The sequence below is a fragment of the Eubalaena glacialis genome, chromosome 17, assembly GCF_028564815.1.
Source record: "Eubalaena glacialis isolate mEubGla1 chromosome 17, mEubGla1.1.hap2.+ XY, whole genome shotgun sequence".
In the NCBI taxonomy this organism is placed as follows: Eukaryota; Metazoa; Chordata; class Mammalia; order Artiodactyla; family Balaenidae; genus Eubalaena; species Eubalaena glacialis.
Genome location: NC_083732.1, coordinates 25,629,283 through 25,655,543, shown reverse-complemented (window position 1 = coordinate 25,655,543; position 26,261 = coordinate 25,629,283). Strand labels below are relative to the sequence as shown.

Here is a 26,261-nt window from a genome sequence, read left to right as displayed (position 1 = left end):
TCGGGACCCAAAAGATGTAAAAACTTAATAGTCATTCATTTAACAAATCTTTATTAAATGCCAACTGTATGTGAGGGACTGTGCAGAGATACACAGTGGGATTGAACTGGAAGAGATACAGTCCATGACCTCAAATTACCACAGCCCAGCAGGGAAGAATAATAATAAAGTGATTATTCAAGTAAATATGCAACATAAACCATGATAGATGATAGGAGAGAAAGCAGAGTGCTACAAAAGCATATAACAGGGAGACTTGATTTAGTCTGTGCAATCAGGAAAAGTTTACCAAAACAAAGGACACTCTAAGATTTAAGGAATAAGTAAGATGTGGTATCTGTGTTGTGGAGGGTGGGAAGACTGCTAAGAAAAAACAGCATGTGCAAAAGGCCTGTGGCAAGATGGAACCATTAGACATCATCAAGTCCAACCCTTAGATTTCCCAGTGAAGACACAAAGGCAAGACACAAGAGTTTATGACTTGCCTAGTTGTACTGTGTTAGTGTCAGAGCAGGAGATGGAATCCAGAACTCCGACCTCCAGGTCTAGTGTTTTTTCCATCCCATTAGACCTTGTATTCCCTAAGCAAATGTGGGGAATTACTAGATCATTTTCTATAATGACATTTGTCATTTTATGGTCTATGAACCATTATGGACAATACCTAATGTTGTACTTTCACTTAAAAATCATTATGGCCAAAACTTTATTCAAGATATACTTTTAATTTCCTATATTTTTACATATTTACAAGGAATATGATGTAAAGTATAAATAAATGTACAAGAGAGCACAAAACAGAAAAGAATGAATATTCACACATTTAGCATGCTGAAGCCATAACAGCATCATAATGGACTGGGAATGTTAATGCAGCCCCCTAAGTGACTGAATTACACCCAGGAGATTCTCGCTCAGCAGTGTAAGCTGTTAGTGGTTTCAGACATTTTGGGAAATGCATCCATTGTCCCATTCCAAGCTTAATTGGCATAATAAATGTCAATTAAAACTCCTTTAAGATTTTAAACTGCAAAACTCAAGTGAAACTACTTATGTATAGACTCACACAAGACTTCTCTACAAACGTGTCTCCTATGAGATACGTTTCTTATACATTCATCCTGGGCTACAACATGGATACACACAGCAAACTTGCATTCTCATAGGAAAGAAAGTTACTTTCCCCATCTTTCCTAAACACATCACTCTTAAGTTGCTTATAAACTGTTATATGTTTTATATGTTCATAGAATTCAGTTTTCTTTCAACAAATATATAGAGAGTACCAACTATGTGCCAGGACTGGAAATAATACAATAGTGAACAAGGTAGAATGCCCCCTCCCATCAGTATGGAGAGATCCTCCAAAATGCTACCAGGAAGTCCCATTCCATCCCGGACCCTAAATCTACACATGACTCCTTTTTTAACTTTTACCTATGAGGCTTAAAAGACAATTATTCATCCAGTATAAATATAAAACAGAATCTTTGTTAACTTCTATATTTGGCAAAAACATTTTTTGTGTCTTATGTACAGTTCATTAATTTCGGTGTCCAAACATTCTGTTTTAAGTGGCCCAAGCTGCCAATTGTTTGATATCATCATCCTCTTCTTCTGCCCTCCTGGAAGATGCTGAAACAAACAAACAAAAATGGATAAAAATTAGTAATTGGTGACATTCACACTTTCAGCACAGAAAACAGGTATGAATTATGTATTAAAAGGTATATTTTATGAAATGAAAAATAAGTGCTAAAAGGGATAGGCCTGGCTATTATTTCAGGTAATTATTTGACCACAGGTGGTTGAGGTGGGGAACAGACCTGCTCGGGATCGATGTGCAGAGGAGGACGTGCTTGACATGCGACCTGGTACTCTGTCTGGCTGTGCTGGGAGGGAGGAGGAAGGCACATTTGGAAGTCGGATATTTGCCATCTTCTTATTTAATTCTTCCTGCTCCAGTTCCTCAAGTTCTGCCATCAGCTCATCCTGAACAGAGGAAAAAGAAAGAATTAGGGAGTTAATGTTTCAAGAAGTGGGTTTCCTCAAACATAATAACAAGAACATCTGCTACCCAATTGATATGTGAGAACCCAGTGAAATGGAATATTTATTTTAAGACTAAGTCTTTTTTGCAACACTGAGCAATAATTAAAATATGAATATTTGGGGTTGTGCAAATTTGTTGTAGTTAATCTTATAATACTTCAGTCAACAGTTTTTCAAGTAATTTGTGCTAGCTGAATATATAACCTCCACAGTTTCTGGGAAATTTACACCTTGCCTGTCATTTTTCCAATGTATCTTTTATTTTCTACTGTTAAGAATTAAGAATCTGTGAGACTTTAACTAGAGGAAATAAATATTTTCATTTGGGCTAATGCTACTGAAATAAAACAACAGGTATAGCAAAACCATAACATACCAAAAGTAAAAAGAATCAAAGATATTATTGTTCCTTTGTCAAATTACCAAAACTAGTAAATATCATGCTGTGTGTCTTAGTTAAGAAAGCTTCAATTCAAGGTAGGTACACTGTATTTCTTTCTTTTAGCAATAGCCCCAGAGAGTCTGGTTTAATCCTAAACTATTCTCTGTCCCAAGAACCTTAGAGAGGCAAGTCTAGTTTGAGGCTTTAAGGGTAAAAGTCACCTTATGACAGATAAGAGATAACTTGAGATGAATAGTTCATGTCTAACTGGCTCCAAGTGTCCTCAGGTTGAGTCCAACCCCCCTGAGAGAAGTTGGGAGTCAAAACTAAATTTGTCATCATTAGAATTCTGAGGTTGTCATTATTAGAAATGACCTAAGACACTCTTATATTCGACCAAGGAGATTTCTTCATTTATTCATCATAGAACAAATTTACTGAGAGCTCACTCCTGGCTGAACTCAGGGCTGGGGAGACAAAGTACAAACAACAGTCCCTACATTTAAGGAGCATACTGAATGTAGGAGAAAGGCACAGAAACAAATAATTATTCTATATTAAAATGAGAGTAACAATACTATGGGCCAAGAGTGGAGATCCTTAAGCCAACCACAGCATTCGATCAAGTCACCATGTATCAGACATGCAGTAAGCTGAATGACTGTCTGACCACCATTATATCTACCTCATGAAAAGGAAATAAACATGAAAATGTATAGCATGAGGCCATGTGAAATAGTGTGGTCAGTGTAGTTGTGGGCTTTATGGTGCCCCACAGGCTGAATGAATAATGTACCTTCAGCATGAATACTCTGATATCCTATTTCTGCTCACAAAACAATTAAGAACAAATATAGCAAATGTAGTAGTAGCAGAACACACTATCCTACACTGAATGTATGCCCAGAATTGCCAATAGTGCTTGATGGTTACCAACAGCACTGAAAAGATATTGATATTTTCTTTAGCAAATATGTGGTGACAGAATAATCATCATCTCCATCATTTTCAGACTTCAGGTACCATACACTTATTTATTCATTGATAAAAGAATTTTAGAATTTAAGAAACTTTAGAGATAGTCTAGGGATCCGGTCATTTTCATTTATAAATGAGAAAACTAAGGGTCAGAAAAGTAAAGGGACTTACACAAAGTTTAGTAACAAATGGCAGAACCCAGATGTCCTAATGAGCCCAGAGCTCTTTCCACCATGTCATAGTGCACTCATTAGGTGCTTGTTAGTCTAACCAGGGATAGGCAAACTTTCTCTGGAAAGGACCAGACAGCAATATTTTTGGCTTTGCAGACCGCATATGGTCTCTGTCTCGTAGCCTTCTTTGTTGCTATTGTCACTGCTGCTGTTGTTTTCTGCAATCTTTTAAACATATAAAAACCATCTTGTTCAACAGGCCATACAAAAACAGAACTTGGGGAGGATTTGGCCTGAAAGCCACATTTTTCCAACCCCTGGTCTATACCATTTTAAAAAGCTATTGAAGAAACAGACGAACAGACAACAAATAGAAAACAAATTTATGGTTACCAAAGGGGAAAGTAGTGGGGGGCGAGGAATAAATTAGGAGTTTGGGATTAACGTATACACACTACTGTATATGAAATAGACAACCAAAAAGGACCTACTGTATAGCACAGGGGACAGCACTCAATATTTTGTAATAACCTATAAGAGAAAAGAATCTAAAAAAAAATAGATATATGTGTATGTATAACTGAATCACGTTGCTGTGCACCTGAAACTAACACAACATTGTAAATCAACTATACTTCAATTTAAAAAAAAGAAAGTAGAATGGAGAAAGATAAAATAAAATAAAACAAAACTAGAATAAAAAAGCTGTTGACACCCAATTCTCACTTTCAAGGATTCTGTGGAACTACATCTTAATTATTAGATGTACCATTTTTAACACTACATGAACGTAGGAAGTCAGATTCTTTGCCATGCTAATCTGAGAATTGGAAATGTTTCAAAATTTGTGTGTACTTTGTGTAGAACAATTGAAATTCACAGTGCAGACACCACCATTATAATTATAGTCTGTATTATTGGACTGATTAATCTCAATGGAATGTGTGTGTTAATAATGTCACTCCACAGTTATTTTGTTTCATAGCCTAAGTAATGAACAGAGGCAGCCTAACCTCTAATTTAACATGAGCATGATCTGTCTGTTTCTTGCAGAGTGACACAGTCTGCTTTGTTTTGCCCAGATGTGCGAGCACTCAATTTTTCGTAATGGGGCTTTAGGCTTCAACCATTAAAAGTCACTAACTTTACATAATCTCATGCTGCTTTTCCTTAATAGCTGAAAACTTAATTAGGGGGCTATTTGCCAAACTATATTAATCTTTCCTTTAAATCAGAGCTACCAACACTTCATTTCCCTCTTAAGACAGGTACTTTTCAAGAAATTTATTCTTTAATGATATTTAAGGAAATGTGTAAGGAAACCTGCTTGCCCCATATGGTGGGAAGCTGTCTTTTTTAGCTGCCACAATACTCCATTCTTTACACAGTGTCACCCACCTCATCAAAGTTATCGCCAAATCCAACTCGTTGAGAAAACGCTTCTGAGATTTCTTGGGCAATATCCTGTTGCTCTGTGATCTCTTGCATCAAATCATCTATTTTGTTCAGATCCCTTGGAAATAATATTTTATTGAAATAGTTTAGAATTTTACTTTAAAATTATGAATTTAGATATAAATTAGAAAAATGAGTCAATTTAATATAAACTCTTAGTTATTTCAGTAGGATAGTAAACATTCCAGGTGATAAGACTTATCAACTTTAAGAATTTGCATTTCAAAAAAATTAATAATTCTTTATATGTACATATATTTTAAATTATGTAAATTAAATTAAATTGATAGCCATTACATTTGGGAGTCACTAGAGGGCAAATTATTTGATAACTAACAATATTTGTAGACCCATTTTGAAATTTTGTCTGGTAGGGCATATGTAAAATTTAAATATATGCTGCTATGTATTAACTCTGCAGGAAGTGGTACCATGGGCCACCAAGGGCCACTGTGACTAAGATAAACTCGGGCAGCTCTCAGCAGCTGCTATCAGGGCAGCTTCTTGTAGAAGGTGAACTCTGGAACTAGAGATCTATTTTCTAGACTGCCTAGTATGTCTGAGGTCCTGGTTCCCTGAGAACTTTCCCATAGCTGCTGATGGTCTGAGAGATTACCGATGAGAGCAGGATTAGGCCTATGAAGCCCTCAGAAGAATCAGCAACTTCAGCAAAGGAATCACAGGCCCAGGACGGACAGCTGCTTTCAAGACAGTTTCTAGCACCCAAGTCCCACTGGCCTCCAACCACCCACCGAAGCTGCCAGTGTCCGAATGCCAGCATCTGAGCTGCCTCTCCAGTACCTTGTCTCTGAATCATTCCTCCAACTCTGAAGCTAGGCCAAACTGATTGGATACCAGAGAAGTGACAATTTTCCTCATTATTAAGCAATTAACACCGAAATTTTGATTCCCAGTGGAATAAATCTTTTACAAGTTTTCCAGACTCTATGTATGGGAAAAGCTGAGTATTTTGACATAATTTCATGTAGTAATCAAAAAGAATACTTTGCCATCCTCCTATCACCCCTTATTTCCAATTCTTATATTTATACCAAATATACAAGGATTATTTATTTGAAAATCATATGAGAAAGGTACAGCTAAAGTTTGGGTCTGGGAGTGAATTTTTCTCAAAAGGAACATCCAGGGACACTGCTGCTAAACTACCCGGAGAGAAAAACTATGATTTTGTAATACATTTTAGCACCCAGCTTACAGCAACAATATAGAACTGTGACTCTGATAATGAATTGAATGATGTCTCAGAAGCTGTGAAAATGATGGCTAACTGTCAATTGATTATCAAGGCAAGAAAATGTTAGCAAAGATGTCTTCACTGACCCCAGCCTCTCTCTCTCCCGCCTTTTCCCATCCATGGAAGCTTCTCTACATCCCTCAGTCACTCTTTGCCCTTGTGTACCTTTGGTCCAAACTTCACTATGATATTTAACTTTGGAAAAGGATTAGGTCCCAGACACTGATTCTCAGTGTGAATATAAAGCAAATTGTTAGCCCCACTACCACTATGAATATAGATTACTGAGCGCTTACTTTGTGCCAGGAAATCCTAAGTGCAGTATATCTTGTATCTCATTGAATTTCACAATAACCACATGAGGTAAGTACTATTATTATCTCCAGTTTACAGATAAGGAAACTGACTCAGGGAGAGGCAAAGTAATTTGCCCAAGGACAGTCAGCAGGATCTGGGATTATAACCCAGAAAACCTGACCCCAAATCCATGCTTTTATCTATTATTGTATGTCAATGGTTCTCAAACATTGGTTAGTATCAGAATCACCTGGGGAGCTTGGTTAAAAACAAAAAGGTGCAATCCTTACTTTTCTTGAAGGAGCTTGGGCATCTGTGTTCTCATTAGTAGTGATTTTTGAGCCCCCCAAAATTTGACAACCACTATTGTATTAGTTCTAACACCTTCACAGATATTAACATTTAAGCCTTTTTAAAATTATAGAATGAAAATATTTGCAGGTGGAGTGTCAAACAATAGTGAGGCTACTGGGAAACATTAAGGGAAAAACGAATGTCCTTTATTTTTTCATGGTCTTTTTTTTATTTTGACAATATTACTTCTGCTCTTTCTCTGTGGGAACATTCCATTCCAACATGTCAAAGAGTCTCAAATGAGTAAGCCCATTCCTGCGCAGATCATCATATACTTCCAAAGCACTGAGGGAATTTATGGCTCAGAGGGAGACTAAAGTCACTCACATGTTTTCATGAACTGCTTTCATGGCTTTTGCTGCAATGCCCATGTTCCTTAACACTTCCGTGTTGGTGTGTGAGTTTTCCAAGGCTTCTCTCTGGAACTCAATGGTAGAAAGTGTGCCATCAATCTGAGTGAGCTGCTTCTCAAACCTCTTCTTTCTCTTTAGTGCCTGTAATGCAGCTAAATAAGGGAGAAGCCACATTTATAAGGAGAGAGCCAATCACTCACTCAAGACACTTGCTGAGATGTTTACTCAGCACCAACCATGGAATCAGTATTGTTGAAACCAAAGAGGAGACCAAATAAAAAAACTAAAGGGTAGCATCTATCCTTTCAGTTGCTTGTACCAACTACTGCTTCCTTAAATATTTTGTTATTCTTCTGAAGATCTGCCAAGTGTCAGAAGATGAAAAGTCAAAATTTCATAGTCTATAAAATATACCACAGAAGTGTTTCTGTTAATATTGGATTTTAGAAAAAGAATAGATAAAATAGAAGTAAATATCACGTAATAAGAAAAATAAAACTTTAGAGAAAGAAAGAATTTTAAGGACTATCTATTCTAGCCCTATTTTCTTATTTCAAAGACAAGTTAATTGAGACCCAGAGAAGTTATATGACTTGCTTGAAGGTAGTCAGTGAGTGACAGTACAAAGCCTAGGATGCCAAGCGTGTCTTGGTCTGAAGTGACTATGAGATGATCAGTAAGGTTACATCTAATCATAAGTGTCCATAAAATCAACACTGTAGAGTCATTCTCAAGGATTAGATGGCATACTGGTGAGGGAAAAGACTGGTGCCTTCAGAGAAATGGTATCCAAATACCCTCCCATTAACACTTAGCAAAATCTTAAGTGCTTCTTTCAAAAAATCACAACACTAAGAGAGTTCTTTTGACTATGGCACCTTGGAAGGCACCCCGAAAAATAGGCCCTAAAATGTGAGTTTTGATAAGGCATTTAGTGAGAATGCAGGAAAACAGCAGCAGCAGCATGCTAATATGAAGATAATTAAATGGAATTGACAAAAGAACTCAAATATTTTTATGGTTTCAGAGTGAAACATGTTAGTTATTGCAACAGAGATTTCTGAGGGAAGGCTCTTTTCTAATGGTTTTGGTCAATTTCTTCTTGTACTTCCAACAGATTCAGTATATTTATTCCAATGCTTTTTGTTTGGTGTGTGAAGACTTCTAGCCATTAGACTTTCCTGCTGGATTTTATTAATGATCTATGAAGCAATATTAGTTGATCTCTATTTAACCTTTGCTTCAAATTCCATTTTGTTTTCTATTAAATTAATATTTAATATAAAGTTAATATTTATATATTAAAATTTATATTTTGTATATTAATGTTTAATATAAAATTAATCTTTCAGCTTTCTTTTTATTACAATTTGCCTGTAATAATTTTATGTGGACCTCAATTTCAAAATTGTTTTTAATTTGCTCTTTTTTGATATTGCCTATTACAGATAGCATATATTTGAGTGTTTAACGTGTGTGATTATTTTTAACCATTCAGATAGTCTCCAACTTTTAATGTAAGTTTTTAAGTTATTCTCATTTATTGTAATAACTGATATATCATCTAGTATGGTCTTTTTACTATCATATTTATTGTGTTTTCTGTTTGCTGTGATTTTTATTTTCTTTTTGCTTTCTTGTCTTTATACAGATTGATCAATTTTCATTTGTCCATTTTATTCCCCTTTAATTGTGGGATAGTTATATATACTAAATTATTCTAATGGATACCCTTGTATTTAAAATATACACATATAATTAAACTTAAGTTTTCTATCCATGTTGAAAATAAATCAGAATCTATAATTAATCAGTATCTATAAAATGTATTGTCCCCAAACAAGATTGTCTTATCACCCCAAACCCCACAGTATTTGATTGAAATAATCTCGCTTTTATTAGTTCCAGATGATTACCAGTTTTTTAAATTATTCTTTCAATATTTAAGGAAACATTTCTTAAGTGCAGTAAGTTTCATAGACACAATTTCAACAGTTATTTACACTAAACTAACAGAGCTTGCTGGCTTATTTTCTTACTATTGCTTCTTGTATCCTACATTGTCATGAACCCAAGAGAAGAGAGATAATGTAGGAAATAGAATATGTTAAAAACAAAACTTGTGTTAGTATCTTCAGGGAGATCAAGAGGCTATTGTGTTATAAGACAAGAATGGGCTTCCATAAAAACGAGCAACTAGAAAACAAGAAAAAAATCTTAGAAATTAAAAACATAACTAAAAAAATAAACTAAAATGTTAAAAAGTAGAATAAATATAACTGATGACTAAATTAGTGATCTGGAATATAAAGTTAAGGAATTCTCCCAGAACATAGAATGAAAAGAGAGATAAGTTAATATATTGGCGGACAGAGCCAAGGAATCCAACATCCGTCTTACAAGGATTTCAAAAGAGAAAGAATGTTTCAGGGGGACTGTGGATAATAATACAAGAATAAATAACGATTTCAGAAGAAAATAGAAACAACGGTGGGGAAAGAAGTAATAAAGAAATTAAAGAATACGGTTTCCCCAAGCTGAAGGAAGACGATTCTTCAGAATAAAAATACTCACTGAACACTTAGATGGGAAAAGCAAAAAATAAAAGGCACATGCCTAGACCTATACTAATGAAATTTTGTAACTCCAAGGTAAAAAAAGAAAATCTTAAATGTTCCAGAGGAGAAACAAGCAAAGAGATTATCTACAAAGGAATGAGACTGATATTATTATCAAATGTTTGAAATACTGGCTATTCAACAGCAATGGAATAGTGTCTTAAATTTTTTGAAATGTTTTGAAGCTAGAATTCTGTAAAAATCCAAACTATTATTTAAGTCTGAAACAAAATGAAGTCATTTTTAGACCTACAGGCATTTAGAGAATTTATATCTATGCACTGTTTCCAAAAAAAATACTTTTACTCCAGAAAATTTCTTTTAAAAATCCAAGAAAGGACAATATAGGATACAAAAAGTAATAGTAAGAAAATAAGCCAGGGAACACTGTAGTTTAACAGTGTAAATAACTGTTGAAATCGTAGTTACATGAGTGTTTCTCCATGAGGTCTCTCTCTTGAAAGAGAAGGCTGCCCAGAGCTCTATAGAAGCAGGTGGGGCATGCCAACAGGCAGGCTTCCTTCCAAGGGCAGGGAGGAAGCAGACAGGCTGGGGATTCTTACAGTTGCCAAAGAAACGCTTTTTAGGTGTGGATCACTTTTCTATATTTCCCTCATGAGTGGTAACTTTCTTTCCCCGCCCCTTTCTGCCCACTGTGAAGGTCCAGGGTCAACTCGGTTCTGCTCTACTTCCCTCCCCAGGTGCAACACCACAATTTCAGTCCTTGCTGAATAGCACTAACACTTAATTTAAATAACAGCTTTTATTTATTTATTTAATCTGTCCTTTAGGAAAGAACTAAAAAAAAATAAAAAATAAAAAAAAATCTGGCACAAAGGCCTTTCTACAATATCATACAATATCACTGTGGAGAGGCTCTTCATGTGAATGACCAGAGCTGTGTGAGGGTTTTCTCCTGAACGCAGGAATACGACCAGCTGACCTTCTGTGCTATCACTCTGCCTGGAGATCCACACCCACTATGACATTTATTACATTGGATTATAATTTTTGTAAAATGTATTCTACTCCATCTCCCCTACACTAATTATAAGCCCTTTATGGAAAGATACAGAATCCTATTCATCTGTTTCCCCAGCACCTGGCCCAGTTCCTGGCACATGACCAACAAAATACTGTACATAACAAAAACTGATGTTTACTGAGCATTTGCTAGACGCCAAACTGGTGTTAAGTGCTTTATGTGCATTATGTGATTTATATCATTAACTCTCACAAAAAGCTACAAGAGTAAATACTATTACCGGTCCATTTTAGAGAAGATAAGATGAATGAATACTAGATGAAAAAATTTGATAATTTTGTGCACCTTGACAGCATGGTATAACAGAAAGAGTATGGCCTTCAAAGTCAGAGTGTAAATTTTTCTTCCATGACTTAATAGATGTATATTCTTGGATAAGTCACTTTCCTTCTTGGATAAGTCACTTTCCTTCTCTGAGCTTCAGTTTGCTGTTCTGGAAATGAGGACATAATCCCCAAGAGGCAGGGTGATTGTTCTAAGAACTAGGGATAATTTATGGAAACCACCTTATAAAGTACCTGAACACAGTAGAGACTGAGCAACTAGATATTATTTCTATTAATAATAGTGATTTATGTAACAGTCATTCATTAATGGGATTGCATATCTTATTTCTGAGACCTCCGAGCAACAAGTTACCTGTTTTTTCACCCTAACTCACCATAACAGGAACATAATATTACAAAACGGCTCTGCATTTCAGTGGTACAGTGCATAATACTATACCGCAGAGTATCCTAAGAAGCTAAACTCCAAATACACATCTCCACCCAACATACCCAGAGGTGGAAGGTTCAAAGTCCGTCTCTTTCCTATCTCAGGCTGGTTCAGTGTCCATACTTATTTGCAACCTAACTATACCCATTGACCCAAAAGTATTTTCTTTTTTTTTTTTTTTTGAGAATTTTTTAAACTTTTCATTAAAAAAATATACCACGCTTCCTAGTAAGAATTAATTTTAGATTACTTTCTGTAAATTGAAAAATACTATTTGGTATAAAAGATGGGGCTTTGGAGTCACTAGTACTGCGTTTTAATCTTACCTCTACCAATTAAAAACTGTGAGTAATAACCTTATTATTATTATTATTAAGGAATGTGACCTTAACTCTCCTTAAATGATGCTCCCTCAGTTGAACAATAATAATAACAATAAAAATAACACCTAGAAGATGACAATAGAACATTGTACCCTGGAGTCAGGTTTCCTTTCAAATCTAGGCTCCATCTACCCACTGCTACGTGGCCTTACATAGCTGCTTATTGGAAAATGTGAATATAACTCATGTGATTGTTAAAGATTAAATGAAATAACAAATGTAAAGAAATTAGTCTGGCACATAGTGAGTGATTACTAAATATTAGAAACCTTCATCATTATCATCATCTTCTTCACAAGATTTCAGAACCATATGATGGGAGCCACATGATGTAATGCCCAACCTTGCCAATATTTTTTATTAATAACAATAAGTTCTGGGAATTCCCTGGCAGTCTAGTGGTTAGGACTCTGTGCTCTCACTGCCAAGGGCCCAGGTTCAATCCCTGGTCGGGGAACTAAGATCCCACAAGCCGCATGGCGCAGCTGAAATAATAATAACAAGTTCTGGTCTGGACACAATTTTGAATGCCTATATTAACATATGGTTTCTGCCCTTCAAAATAGTTGGGAGAAATTTAAAAATTCACCAAGATGTGAGATTTCAACTTACACTATTATCTCCATACCGCAAACTACACATTGGCCTGAATCAGAGACCTAAACTCTGAAGGAGGAAGCAGGTAATGAAAGTAAGTGAAGGAGAGAGAGGTTAAAGGGAAAGGCCTTCTTTGTTTTCTCACCTGTGAGAAAGAGATAGAGGAATATTCCTCTATTATAACAATAAAAAATAGTGCAAGAGTGACGATAAATGGCCGTGGACACTGGCTCCAGTATCAAAGAGCCAACAGGAAGAAGTGGGAACTCTGGAGACCAGGAGAGATTAAGCCTGATCTATGGAAGCAACACCACTGGGCTCCAGTCCTTGGCTGCCATGCAGACTGCACGCCCAGCCTTCCACACGATCAAAAGAAGCAAGAGATCTGGATTTGCATCCCAAATCCTTCAAATTTAAAAGCTGAGCTACATTTTTCAAAAAAAACCTTGTGTGAGCAAAACAGATGATTTCTGCATGGCTGGATCTGGCCCCAGGACACCTGACACTTCTTGTGGCTTCTATCTGGCACAGTATGTTTCTCCCAAACACTAAGACCGGAGGCTTCTGTTCCAAAGAGTCAAGAGGTGTATGTGAGGAGTATCCCTGTGAGCTGTTTCTCATGTGAAATGATGATGCCATGGGCCCACCATGAGACGGACAGGCTTTAACTTTGTTTTCTAATAACCAATTTAGGAAAGAAACAGCTGTATTTTTTTCAAAGACATTCGACAAATGTTGCAAATAAAGCATCACTCCTGATTTGGCAAAGAAGGACACTTTTCGAGCCGTGTAATTTAACCTACGTAGAATGTGCAATTCAATCTGCCAAGCTCCTACATGTGCTTTTAGGCAGCTGATGAAACCTGGAAAACATTCTTTCTAAAACAAAGGAATCTACTGTATTCCTTTGTGGGGGAGAAACTTCCAGGGGTTTTGTCTCTTTGTATAACAGTGATGTTCCTTCAGCGACAGAGCTGCAGAACAATGCCCCGTATGTACTGCTGCCAAGGGATACACGAAGAGCCCTTACTATACAGCCCATTGAGAACTGGGACTGAAACGTAAGAATTACCCACTTGAACCAAAATTCAACTAGCCCTCTGCAACTTTACCACATTGCCAGAGGAGGAAGGCTTTCAGTCATCCATGAAAAATAACTTCAAATAGCAGAAAAGAGTTGCCGTTTCATTGCTTAGATAATGTATAGGGCATCTTGATTGGAAAGGTCAATCTGTTATTCTTTGCTCGTTCAAGGTGTATAAATCCGTGCATTGTTCATCTATTAGTTGGCAAAAAAGGAAGAACATTTTAGGAACCATCACATCTAGTGACTACAGACAAACCTATCTGTGAAATATGAAACTGAATTATGACAGCTCTACTCTCTCCCAGGAACGGATGATTTCTAGAGAAGGCCTAAAAAGATGAAGCTTGGAAGAATTAATCCCAGAGAGTGCTTAAGTGACATGCCACTCATAATTGGTTATGTCCTCCTTTGCTTTTAACTGGGAAGTCTCATAATCGTGTTGTTTTATTTGAGAAACTTCAGCGTAAGCCCTGTTCTTACTCACATACAACTCACTTCATTAATCAAACAATAGTTCTATTTATGGCAACTCATTATAGTTCTCGAAAAACACAATCTGAGTAAGCATCACCATGAGCATTCCATAAATGGAATAAAAACAAAATGTTTCTGTTCAAAGTCACAGGTTAGATTGGAAACAGCTGGGGAAATATTAGAAAATTCTAACATTCATTTATTTGTCCAGGGCCAACCCATTATGAATTTTCCCCAGCGTTCGTCATTTTTTAAAAATATCCTTCATCCATTCATTTCAGTCACTCCACAGGTATGCACTGGAGATCCACCACATGTTTGGCACTGCAGGGGCAAAGAAATAAGGCTACAATCTCAGAGGAGACAAAATATAAAACGGGCATTCAACCACTTATTCATCATTCAACAAGCATTTATTAAGCACCTACCATCTTACAGGAACTGTCTCCATGGATACCAACTTGTATAAGGTACATCCTTCACTTCAAGTAGCATAGGAGACATTGAGGAAAATAATAAGAGACATGTACAAGGCACAATGGATACACAGAGGATACACACTACACTCTCTCTGGAGGGTGAGGGAAGACCTCACAGGGAAGGTAATGAAGCCAGGGTGACTGTCTACACAGATGCTCACACACACTGCCCAGTAAGAAGCATGAATGATGAAACATATTACTTCTAGCCCCTGAGCCTCTCCCCTTCTGCAAAACTCTTTACTAAATGATGTAAAGTTTCTGGCTGAGAAACCAGAGCAAATCACACCAGTTTGCCACACTAGCTGGAACTTATAAGTAAGATCACACCTTCAGAGGTCTGGCCAATATTAAATGTCATTAAAAAGGGTAAATAGCAAGCTAAAAGAAGATTAGACCACAGAAATGATGTAGTGGATTATACAATGGCAAAGCAGATGCTTGAGAAAACAGTAAAAAAGGAATGAGATTGGAGAAAGTAAACAAGAGATATTCTGAGGAAAGGGCATTTGGAAGAGGAATATTGCTGTAAGCAAGCCAGTAATGTTGTACTGAATTTTGTGTTTAAAAAAAAAAAGAATGATTGATTAATATTATAAAGTGTAAAGGATTACAAAGAGGTGGCCTCAGCCATCGGCAGAAAGATAGAAAGAGACAAGGAAAATGGACGTTATTGTCCAACAGAAATGATGTTCCTCTCCTCATCCTAAAAAGCTCACACTTACTTTTGGAGATAAGGCAGTTCTTACTGCCAGGATGTCACCCAAGAGATTAATAGAGGAGATAAATCTGAGAGGGGAAGGTCATGACCTAAAAGTGTTATTAGGCTTGAGTTGCCAAAAAAGGAAGAAATTCTTGCATAAAAGACTCATTTTATTTATTTTTTCCTTTTTTTAAAAATAAAAAAAATTTTTTTATTGGAGTATAGTTGCTTTAGACTGCTGTGTCAATTTCTGCTGTATAGCAAAGTGAATCATCCATACATGTACATATATCCCCCCTTTTTTGGATTTTCTTCCCATTTAAGTCACCACAGAGCACTGAGTATAGTTCCCTGTACTATACAGTAGGTTCTCATTAGTTATCTATTTTACACGTAGTAGTGTGTATGTGTCAATCCCAATCTCCCATTTCATCCCACCCCCCCCATTTCCCCCTCAGTATCCATACGTTTGTTCTCTATGTCTGTGTCTCTATTTCTGTTTTGCAAATAAGATCATCTATACCATTTTTCTAGATTCCACATATATGCGTTAATATACGATATTTGTTTTTCTCTTTCTGACTTACTTCACTCTGTATTAAAGACTCATTTTAAATATCCACCGAAATTCCTATTTTTCATAATTAATTGCTTCCAAGGTCAACTTCCAGGCAAGTAAAATTAACTTGTTATTGGAACACTATACCAATGTATTAATTAAAATCTTCTTGACATTCTTTGTAAAGACCCAGTTAAGTGACCAGGCAGAATATACAACCAATTGAATGAATAAGTTTTCTACTTCCTACTAGTACTATTAGTAACCTCACAAATTGGTAACTTTTATGGGCCTGCTATTGCCTAGAATATAGAGGAAAAAGTATGAACATGAAACCAGCAAATATTAAATAGAAAAACTCAGAAACAGCTGATTATGCTTCATTCTACAGGGTAGACATAGGTACCTATGGATGTAATTTTGTATGCTGCGTGTGTACCTTTGTGTATGTCTGTATATATGAATATGTGTATATGCATGTGTTTATATGTGCATGTGTGTATATGTATATATGTATCTATATATGTATATATGTGTTATGTGTATATGTGTGTGTGTGTGTGTAATGTGGTTCTATTTTCTACTTGTAAATAAGTATTCCTTGTTCATATGATGCACCAATAGTTCCAACTACTGTGCCCATGGCTTGTAGGTGCTCCTGAGAACCAACAAATTTTACCCCTAGAGCCCCCATTAGCTCCCACTGCTTATGATTCTATGATTATTCCCTGGAGATTCTATGACCAACAAATCTGGAGGAATACATAATTCTTATCCTCAACGCAAGGTGACTATTACTAACTTAAATTCTTGGAGAAAGGTTTACTTTGACATTGGTGATAAACTCTATGTACTATTCTTTAGTTTTTCAAATGTAAGTGAGAGAAAAACACTCAAATATTATAGTTTACGTAAATATAGTTTACATGAATAAAAGTTGTCAAACTGCTCAAAAAATGATAAAACATAAGTTCTTGTGTATATGATCTTTGAAATATGTGTAAGTTGGCTTAACGTAATCATAACTTTTTTTTCGTGCTTCAGTCAACACAGTAGAAGTTCTGAGTTAAGATAATATCTTTGTTCAAACTCCAAGGTTATACTGACTTTCATTTTACATGAATGAAATATACAAAAAGAATGGTAATATAAATAGCACTGCTCACTGAGAAAGGCCTGTTGAACAATGTTCCTGCTACAGCAAAGAGGACACACCCATTATGACTGTGCAGCGTATAGCGCTCTGTGAAAGAACCAAAAAGTTTCACTAGAAATTCATGCTCAAATAGAGAATGAAATGTCCAAAATGTTTGGCCGCACAATTTTATTTCTCTAACTTCATATGTAAGCCCAATATAAAAGTGTAAACTTTACTAATTTAAGCTCACTGGTTGACATTCAATTTTAAGTTTTTAAATAACTTCTAATACAAGGATTCCCAACTTTTAACAGAGAATAATCAACTTTTCCTTTCCTATACTTTTAAAATCACCACTCCTCCTTGCTTGCCTTTTTGGGTTTGTTTTGTTTGAGGGTAGCAATTACACTGTTGGTACTTAAGTCACTAGACTGCTAGATTGAGAAGAGGTGTTGGAGGCTGCACAGAGCAGATGATGGGCAGGGCTTTAGCTATTCCCCATTCTCTCACTGAAAATTCCCGCAAGATAGAAATATTTGAGAAAAGGGCTTAGCAGTGGGCTGAGAGAGCCACTGGTCCAGGTTTAAGAGCTCTTACTGCTTTAAAGTATGACCATATAAACTTCGTACTAAGTCCTAAATATTTCCAATAAGTAATTCTCTATTAATACCACTTGTTTGAGGTAAGTAATTGAAATCTCTGGTACAAGAAAGTCAGTTACTCAGGAGATGGCTTACTATGTGCTTTATATTTATTCCAGACTCTTGTTTTATTTTTTTTTCCTTCACCTTCTGCAAATTTTTGAGCAATTGTGTATGTGTTAGAACTTCTATAAAATTATAGTCAGAAAAAGTAGGAGAAACTAAAATTACTGGTATATGCTCTAAGTTCTGGCTATAGTTTGCTAAAGCAGAGGATGGAGAGTGTGGTTTTAAAAAATAAATCCTCGATATTATCTATATATTTTAAGTGATTGTGATAATTTTGTCCCTTAAGAGCACAAATAGATTCACGTGTACTTAAGCATATTACAAAAATTGAATACCAAAATAGATTATTCATGCCCTTTCCAAAACTGACCCCCAAAGCAAAGCATCATAAACTTTAAAACTCAGATGCCTTACCTTATAGACATAGGTTAGAGTATTATGTGTTTTGAGTTGTTTTTTATTCTGTTATCTTGAAAATAAAATCTGATCTGAAATAAGTAACCCTAAATACTGAGAAACATACTAGTAATACTAAGTACATCTGAGGACAGTTCACAGTAATCTCCTGTTGTAGTTTCTTGAAACCGCATAAATCATATGATTTTGGCATAATCATGGTGTTAGTAGTAACTTTTCTACCTTATTCTATTTTATTGTGACTGATTCAATAAACTGCAACATAGCATAAATCAAGGAAAATTATATTTTTGCTGAATGTAAATATTTCCCAAAATATGGTGCTCTATTCCAGCTTTGTGGAATTTAAATGAAGAATAATAACAAATGAATGTTCCAATATTTATACTATTGCTCCAAATTCATGAAGGAAAAAAATAAACTAGATGTAAAGTTATATAACACAAGAAGCAGTACCAATTACCCTCATAGAAGAAGCTATGGGTTAGCCAAAAAGTTTGCTCAGGTTTTTCCATGCCCGAATGAGCTTTTTGGCCAACCCAATATGATAGGTCAGCAAACTGTCAAAATTTGTACCACATATACTTGAAAGAATGATTCTAGAACAGATACACTCTATACTCTAGCTTCTGAGGAAGTAGAAAAGAAGCCAGTGGTAACTAGAAGCCAATACGAGTTCACAAAGTTGAAAATTTAGTTAAAAAACTAATCTCATGGGTTTCTTTTCTTTGGGTTACTGGATGATGACCAAAGAAAAAATATGGACCACCACTGGCCTTCTAACTTTATACATATCAAAATCACCCAGAAAGCTATGAGTACCAAAATTCTAAACCTTATCCTAGATCTCTTGAAACAGAATCTCCTGCTGTGGCATCTTAAAAAGCTTTCCAGGTGAATCTGATGAAGTTAACACACCACCAGTTCATAAACCAGCATTGTGAACCAGAGGTGTGTGAATATAGTTTGGTTTTAGGAATGTAATTCGCAAGGTATACTGAGGCATTGTTAGGGAAAAGAGAAAAAACTTAGAGAAATAAGATGGTGTGGGCTAGAGATAGATGTCAGGTGTATTCATAACTAGATGAATAACTGAACTCACTGAGTGCTGAGGTGTCAAACCGGTAATCATGCCTTAGCTGAATCTTACATGAAACATCATTGCTATCATGCAGAGGTGATCCTGGAATGAAGTCTCTAGTGACGTGTCATGAGCTTCTGTCCTTGGTTCTGTCTTATTCAATACATTTTAATACTTGAACAACAACAAAAAAGGCAGCTGAATAAATTTGTGACTGATTCAACCAAAAGAAATGGCTCATATATAAGACAATGAAATTGGAATTTTAAAATCTTAATTTTAAGGCAACTGAAAATAAGATGATATTGAATAGAAATACATGTAAAACATGGAATGCAAGTTTAAAATATTGATTTTAAAAAGGGAGGGAAGGGTAAATCTGGCTGGGATTTTTAATTCTTTCAAAGTCCAGTTGTAGAAAAAGCAACTGATAAGGCATCTGAAAAGGCATATACAAACTGAGGCTGTGTCTGCAGAACAAAAGAGGTAAGAAACCCAAGGCATTCTGTGCTCGTCAGTTCCCAAGTGCGTGAGTGAGGGTGTAAGCCCTGGATCCTTGCCAGGGCTCAGAGGGGAGAGGGAGGTATTAAGAAAGTGAGACGTTTTAAAATTACAGTTTAAGTGAATAGGGCTCCCAGGACTGGTCCAGACATTTTAGGTACCCCCCCACCAGAGGTTAAAGCCAGAAGGGAGCTCCCAAGGTGAGGGAGGAAATTGAGGGTGTAGGTTGAGGGAGGGTCGCATTTCTATTGATCTGTCTTTTCCGGAAGAGAAATGGGCAGTTGACCTGAGAATAAGATCCAGGTATTGGATGCCCCAGGAATAAAATTCTTTTCCCTGGCCCCAGAATACACAGAGTGTGGTACAACAGTTGGATAATCGGAGGCAAACAGAACACTATTATGATGTCTGGTTGTAATTTGAATACTGGGGGACTCTGGGACCCTGCACAACGATTGTGGAGTCATAGTACCCTATACACTTCCCTAAAGAAAACTAATTCCGGTGCATAAGATGACTTGTCAGAAGCTCTGGGAGTGTTTCTTCGCAATTAACACAGCGGGAGGTTTATTTCTCATCAGGGTATCTGAGTGATGACAGAGGAGAGGAGAAACAAGAGAACGGGTGAGGAAGAAAGGAGAGCAGAGATAGTGCCTCCCAGTTTAATGGCCCATTAAATAATACATACAGGTTCTCAAATTGCATCAGAGTCATTGAGTTATTTGTTCAAAGTTCAGGTTTCTGAACTCTACACTCAACCCTAAATTAGAAATTTTAGGGGCGTCCTTCTGAGTATACATTTTAACCAGCATCCTCCAGGGCTTCTGATGCAGCTGAAATGAGGCCCACATTTTGAGAAATTCTATTAAGAAAAGAGGTCGCCAGGTAAGTGATATCTCCCAGGGGAACTTCCATCCGGGTCCTGCAGGCTGTGCCTGTCTCCTATTACCTGAGCCATGCTTTTGCACTCACTAGTTTGGCACTCAACCAGCTGACAGCGATGTGGTTCACTTTACCCAGTTCTTCTGGCCCTCGGTGTCTGAGATTGCAGACTTCAGCTCTGTGACAACTATCATAAAAAGCCCAAAGAGATTCCAACATTGAGCTAAACTAGTGGGACTGTGCCCACATCCTGACTCCAAGGAAGCCCCAAACTGCATCATGACTCTGAAAACAAATTCATCCTTGCCCCCAAACACCTCAGGGCTCAAAGTGAGCCAGCTATGCACACAAGACTCTCTGCCTTGGGGTCTCATTTCACCAAACAGACACCTGGCAAAGAGGTTGAACGAATGACCTCAGCTCCGAGTTGTCACTGGAATCCTGTGAAATGACACCGAGGAGGGATTTTGGTCAAATTCACTTCCTCTCTGTCTCCGCCTCTCACCTCCGTAAGTCCACTTCCCGACAGCCTGAGGCCTAGTGATAACTCCAGCCTGGATCCACCCCTTTTCACATAGTTACATATTTGGATTTCTTGTTCTGCCTGGGAAAAGGTAAGCAACGGGGCCATCACAAGGGTGAGGGGAGAGAGCAGAGCGGTACCGAGGGGGAAGATGTCAAGGGGCACTCACTCTCAGGGCCTCACTCGCCTCACCCTGACTGACCTGCCCTGGTGAGCAAACCTCAGCACAGGAAGGGGTAACTGAGCAAGTGACAGAGGTGGGGTTGCAGAGCAGGAGACTCAGGCAAGGGACTGCTGTCCTCAACTATGTGAAAGGTCTTCACACGACAGATGGAGTAGATTTATTCCGTGTTATTCCAGAAGACAAATTTGAGCCAGTATGTGGATCTTACTAGGAAACTGATGTCAGCTTTAAAAAAAAAAAAAAAAAAAAATGCTATGTTATCACAAAGGGTGATATTTATAAAGCGCTGAACGGAGGGCTTTACACAGTAATGTCGTTAATCATCACAACTTTGAGGATCAACTTTATCACGACCACTATGCAGATGAAGAGACTGAGACTCAGGCCAAGTAAATGGTCTAAAGTCACGCCGTTTCTAAGCGGCAGGACAGGGCCAGGAATCAAACCCAGGGCTATCTGCTTTGAAGCCCAGGCTCTTGACTACAACACTAAGTTACTTTCTATCAGATATTTACACATTGACGGAAACTGAATAGGGATATTACACTTAAGCAAATCCCTGTGACCATCTCTTAAAGATTTTATTAAAAAAAAACAACTCATAAGAGAGGTTAGAACTGTGACCTCTAAGGTGTTCCACCAACTAGTGTGGCAGGAGGGAGTTGCAATGTACTAAAATGTTGATACCTTCAGCTCCTGAGGCCTCCAGCCTGGGGTGTCCAGGGTCCTCGAGCTGCTGGTCCTTGGTTAACCCAGTGACACATACAAATATTATCGGTGCCCATGGGTGTCATGATATGAAAAGAGTTAGGAAGCACTGCAAGACTAAGAGACATGGTATTTCTACCCCACTAACATTACCATGGATTTAGTTTTCTCATCCTTGACCCTGGCTAGGGCAGAATCACCTGCGGGCACCTTTAAAAAATATTGATGCCCAAACCCCACCCCAGCCAATTATATTAGAATCTATGAGGGCAGGATCCCGCAGGCATCAAGGTAACTTTCATATACAGCCAGGACGGAAAACTGCTCTAGATGACAGTGCTCAGCAAAAATAGAAAAAAAATTAAGTGACGTATAAAAAAGTCTGCTTTTCCACAAAGCAGATTACTAGCTTATATAAAGCAGGAGTTTTATCATAGTAATCTGAATAAACTGCACTAAAGAATGTCTGCTCTTCTCAAGTTTTTAACCAAATTATAGATCTTGCTTCAGTTGTTCCTCTTTTAGATCAACAGAGCCTTGATATCATGGCTGTTGCAAAACCAGTTTGGTGGTGCCCACTCAGGCTTTTTTTGGTAGATTATGGTAACTGCCAAAGAGGTTTGAAGTAAGAATTAGCTACCACTGCACAGCCTTGCTACAAGTTGCAATGAAAGCAAGTTTCAGACTCAGATCTGCAGATACACTTATTAAACAAACATACATTGGCCAAGCAGGCAAAAAACAGTTTCTCAACCTGTTTTATGAGCTCAGTGAAGTCCCAGCTCTATGTCCTTTTAGTCTAATACACCTTATATGAAAGGCTCACTGAACACAAACAGCGACCTTCTCTGGCAGAGTGCTGTGCTCTGTGGGAGTTCAGAAATCCACCTGAACCAAGGACTGGACACTATGCTGATTTGATCAAGCCCCGGGTACCATCCTAACGTTGTTAGTTATACACCTAGTACATTCTTAACGCCTGTTCTTACGTGGGGAGCAAGGAAGTATCTCTAAACTATCTCAGCCAAACCACATGTTTAGAATACCCACAATTTCACCAGTGAGATCCCATTTCTAACATTTATTATGCTAATTTGAGTTACTCATTTTACCAATAAAACCCATTTTTGACATTGAGAATGCTAACTGTCAAAATTTCTGTTGTAGAGAACTAGATCATGGAAGAATTTGTACTGGCTGGGAGTGTGGCCCTTTCTGATATGATACTAGCTGGCCACTCAACTAATATTCTTGACAGCATGTTAGCTGACTAACCACCTCTAGAAGTAAAACTTTAACTGCACATACATATGTCACTCTGATTATCAGGTAAATTACGGCCATTCTGACACTGCCATTGTGTAGCATAAGACCCATTTAGTACTAAGTATATTTGGCCTTATTATGTGTGTGAAAATATTTCTTGGGGGCTAATGGAAAACAGTAACCATATGTATATGAAGTTATTTGGTTTATTTGGAAGATGCTGATATTGACAGTGTTTCCAATGCATGGTCTGTGATTGGATTCTTTCCATAGTTTAGATTACAGATGGCCTCATGCTAACCAGACTCTTCCTACTTCCAGGGCCACTGTAGAACCAGACTTGGGCTAACTCCAATGAAGTTCCCATGGATAAATGACGAAAAATAAATAGCTTTTCTGAAACCAATTGATTATTTGCACTTGATACATCTCTAGCTACTCTGATTTAAGGAAGTTAGATTGATGTTCCTGATTAGGGTTGCCTTTATTTTTGTTGTTGTTGTTGTCTTTATAAAGTCTACTTGTAGACACTTTATTTAGTGCATTGCCAACTCAAGAACATTATATTATTTTACATTCTTTTTTTTTTTATTTTACATTCTTTTCTTCTAAAAGCAAATCTATATTTCTGCCACTTCATAGAAGCAGACGTTTCATTTTTCAGATTTTTTTTTAAGCCAGTATTTACTGAGCAACCACTGTAGATAAAGCTACATACAGATCCAAGTGGATAACAAATCAAAAAAAAACAAAAAAAACCCTTGACAGAGTACCTTGATGGGTACTCTAAGCAAATGTCAGAGTACCCATCAAACTGAAGAGGAAGGCCCAGGAACAGAACAACAAATGGCTTTTTAGCAAGTCATATTGGCATAGTCTCTCTGTAGAAATTGCCATTTAATAACATCCCAAAATATTTCAGACACGAAGTAAAAATAGAAACCAGCACTTAACTCTAAAACAGCCTCTAATGTGGACAAGAGTTACATGCAAGAGCAGACGAAAATGAAACTTGGCCTTTTTGTTGTTCGTAGTAAATGGGCACAAATGTCATTTTTATGGAAAGAGCAGGATTTTCAAGGTCAGCTCCAGGAGACATGATTCCTTTCCTCTGTTAAACAATGGCAGGGTCATTTAGGGCAAACTAAATCTTCCCAAGGCTTCATTATGACTCAAGAAGCCCAACATGAGGATGCAAGTTCAGGGTTTGGTGGTGAGCAGAGTCCTAACTTGCCACTTCTATTTCTGGGTCTGTCACTGAACTTGTGTTACAAGAGCAAATCACTTCAACTTCTTGCTGGGTTTTTATATGTGCCACGGGTGTTGTTTAGATCTGTTCTCTATAGAGAGAGCCATACACTGAAGAAACCAATTAACTCTGGCAAAGAACAAAGGGTTCAAGGTGCAGGAGGAGCACCAAGAATCATTATTGACTTAAAGATCTTTCCACGTGGCAAAAGCCAGTGATAGAATTAATATTTAATTCTCCGACATTACTTTTTTGGTATAATAGCTCAACTGCACAACAGCCAACTAAAGTCTTCAACAGCTGAGGAAAAGGGAAACCAGAACATACTAGAATATACTTCAATGGAGATTTACAAGCAAGTTGAAATGTGTGATTCAAAATACAAACACACGGCAGAAAAGTTGATATTTAGCATTGGAGTCAGCAGGACTGGACCAGGGTGGGACAAACCAGGGGCAAAATTTAAGGGGACACCCAAAAAAGCAATAATCAAGATAAATAATATTTCAATGCAATATTTTTGAAATTCAAAATTAATGCAAAAAACATCCACGATGAACAAAACATCACATTTCAGAACGAATTTGAAATAAAGAAGGGCTGTGCAGAACACATAAGGGCCAGCTGCAACAGAAAAGAATCAATAATACCAATCCTGTTTTTATTTTAAATATTGCTATTTTGTTCATTATGGATGCTTTTGTATCAACTTTGAGTTTTTAAAATATTGCATAAAAATATTGTTCATCTTGATTACTGAGATTTGTGGTGCATCCTTACATTTTGCCCTCTAGGATTGTGCTTTGCTTAGCTCTAACTCCGGGCCCCTGGGGGGTCATTACCAGTTTCTAGAAAGGCCGTGGGAGCACACCTGGTGGCCTGGGGGACAGGTGCTGTGGGCCAGACCGGACTGTCCCCAAGGAAAAGGCTGGAGGTAGGAGGGGGAGAGTTCACGACTGGGGCCAGACCCCGAGCCTACCTCGTTTATTCTGCGTGCCGTGCTTCTTGGCCAGGCTGAGCTCCCTCTGGATTCGATTTTCCAGGTACTCTTGTTTCTTGCTCAGCATCTCTTCTGTCTCCCGAAGTCGAGCCAGGGCTTCCTGGCAGCTGGGAGCAGCTCGGCTCTTGGAAGAGCCTCCCCCTTTAAAAAACTTGCCCAACTTGCTCATGGCTGTGGAGTTGAAGGGAGAGCAGCGGTCCCGGGAGCGTCTCAGGGCTCCCCGGGGCCGCGCCTGGGGAACAGGTGAGCGCGATCGGGCTCGGGTCTCGGAGGCCCAGACCCGGGAAGGCGGCGATCCTGGGAATCAACACGCCGTCGGGCTTGCCCAGGTGACACCCTCTCCTGGGCATTTCCTGGCGGCCGGCCGGGCCCCGCCCCGTGGCGCGGCAGGGGCGGGGAGGGCACCGGAGTCGGACGCGGCCGACCGGCGCCACCCGGCCCCCCGGGAGTTCAGGCGGAGAAAAGAGTTGAAAAGAGCGATCGGACTGCAGCCGAGTTGCTGTTTTATCCACGCTGGGCACGCACCCGGGGGTGAAGGACTAGTTTGGGCATGGCTTAGAGAAAAGCAAACCACTGTTCCAAGGGTCTTGGGCGGGGCATGAAAGCCTGTGTATAATAAGTGCGCCTTGCTGCCCTGGATG

General features: G+C 37.9%; 1 protein-coding gene across 1 annotated transcript; it reads right to left on the bottom strand.

Moving 5' to 3' along the window:
• Window positions 1-219: 219 nt before the first annotated feature.
• CHMP4C (charged multivesicular body protein 4C) lies at window positions 220-25,970 on the bottom strand. Its single transcript, XM_061171678.1, has 5 exons — window positions 25,600-25,970; window positions 7,274-7,451; window positions 4,984-5,098; window positions 1,827-1,992; window positions 220-1,635 (listed from the first exon to the last, which is right to left on the bottom strand). The coding sequence occupies exons 1-5, from the start codon at window positions 25,787-25,789 to the stop codon at window positions 1,571-1,573; spliced, it is 714 nt and encodes a 237-aa protein (XP_061027661.1). The 5' UTR covers window positions 25,790-25,970; the 3' UTR covers window positions 220-1,570.
• Between the last annotated feature and the right edge of the window lie 291 nt (window positions 25,971-26,261).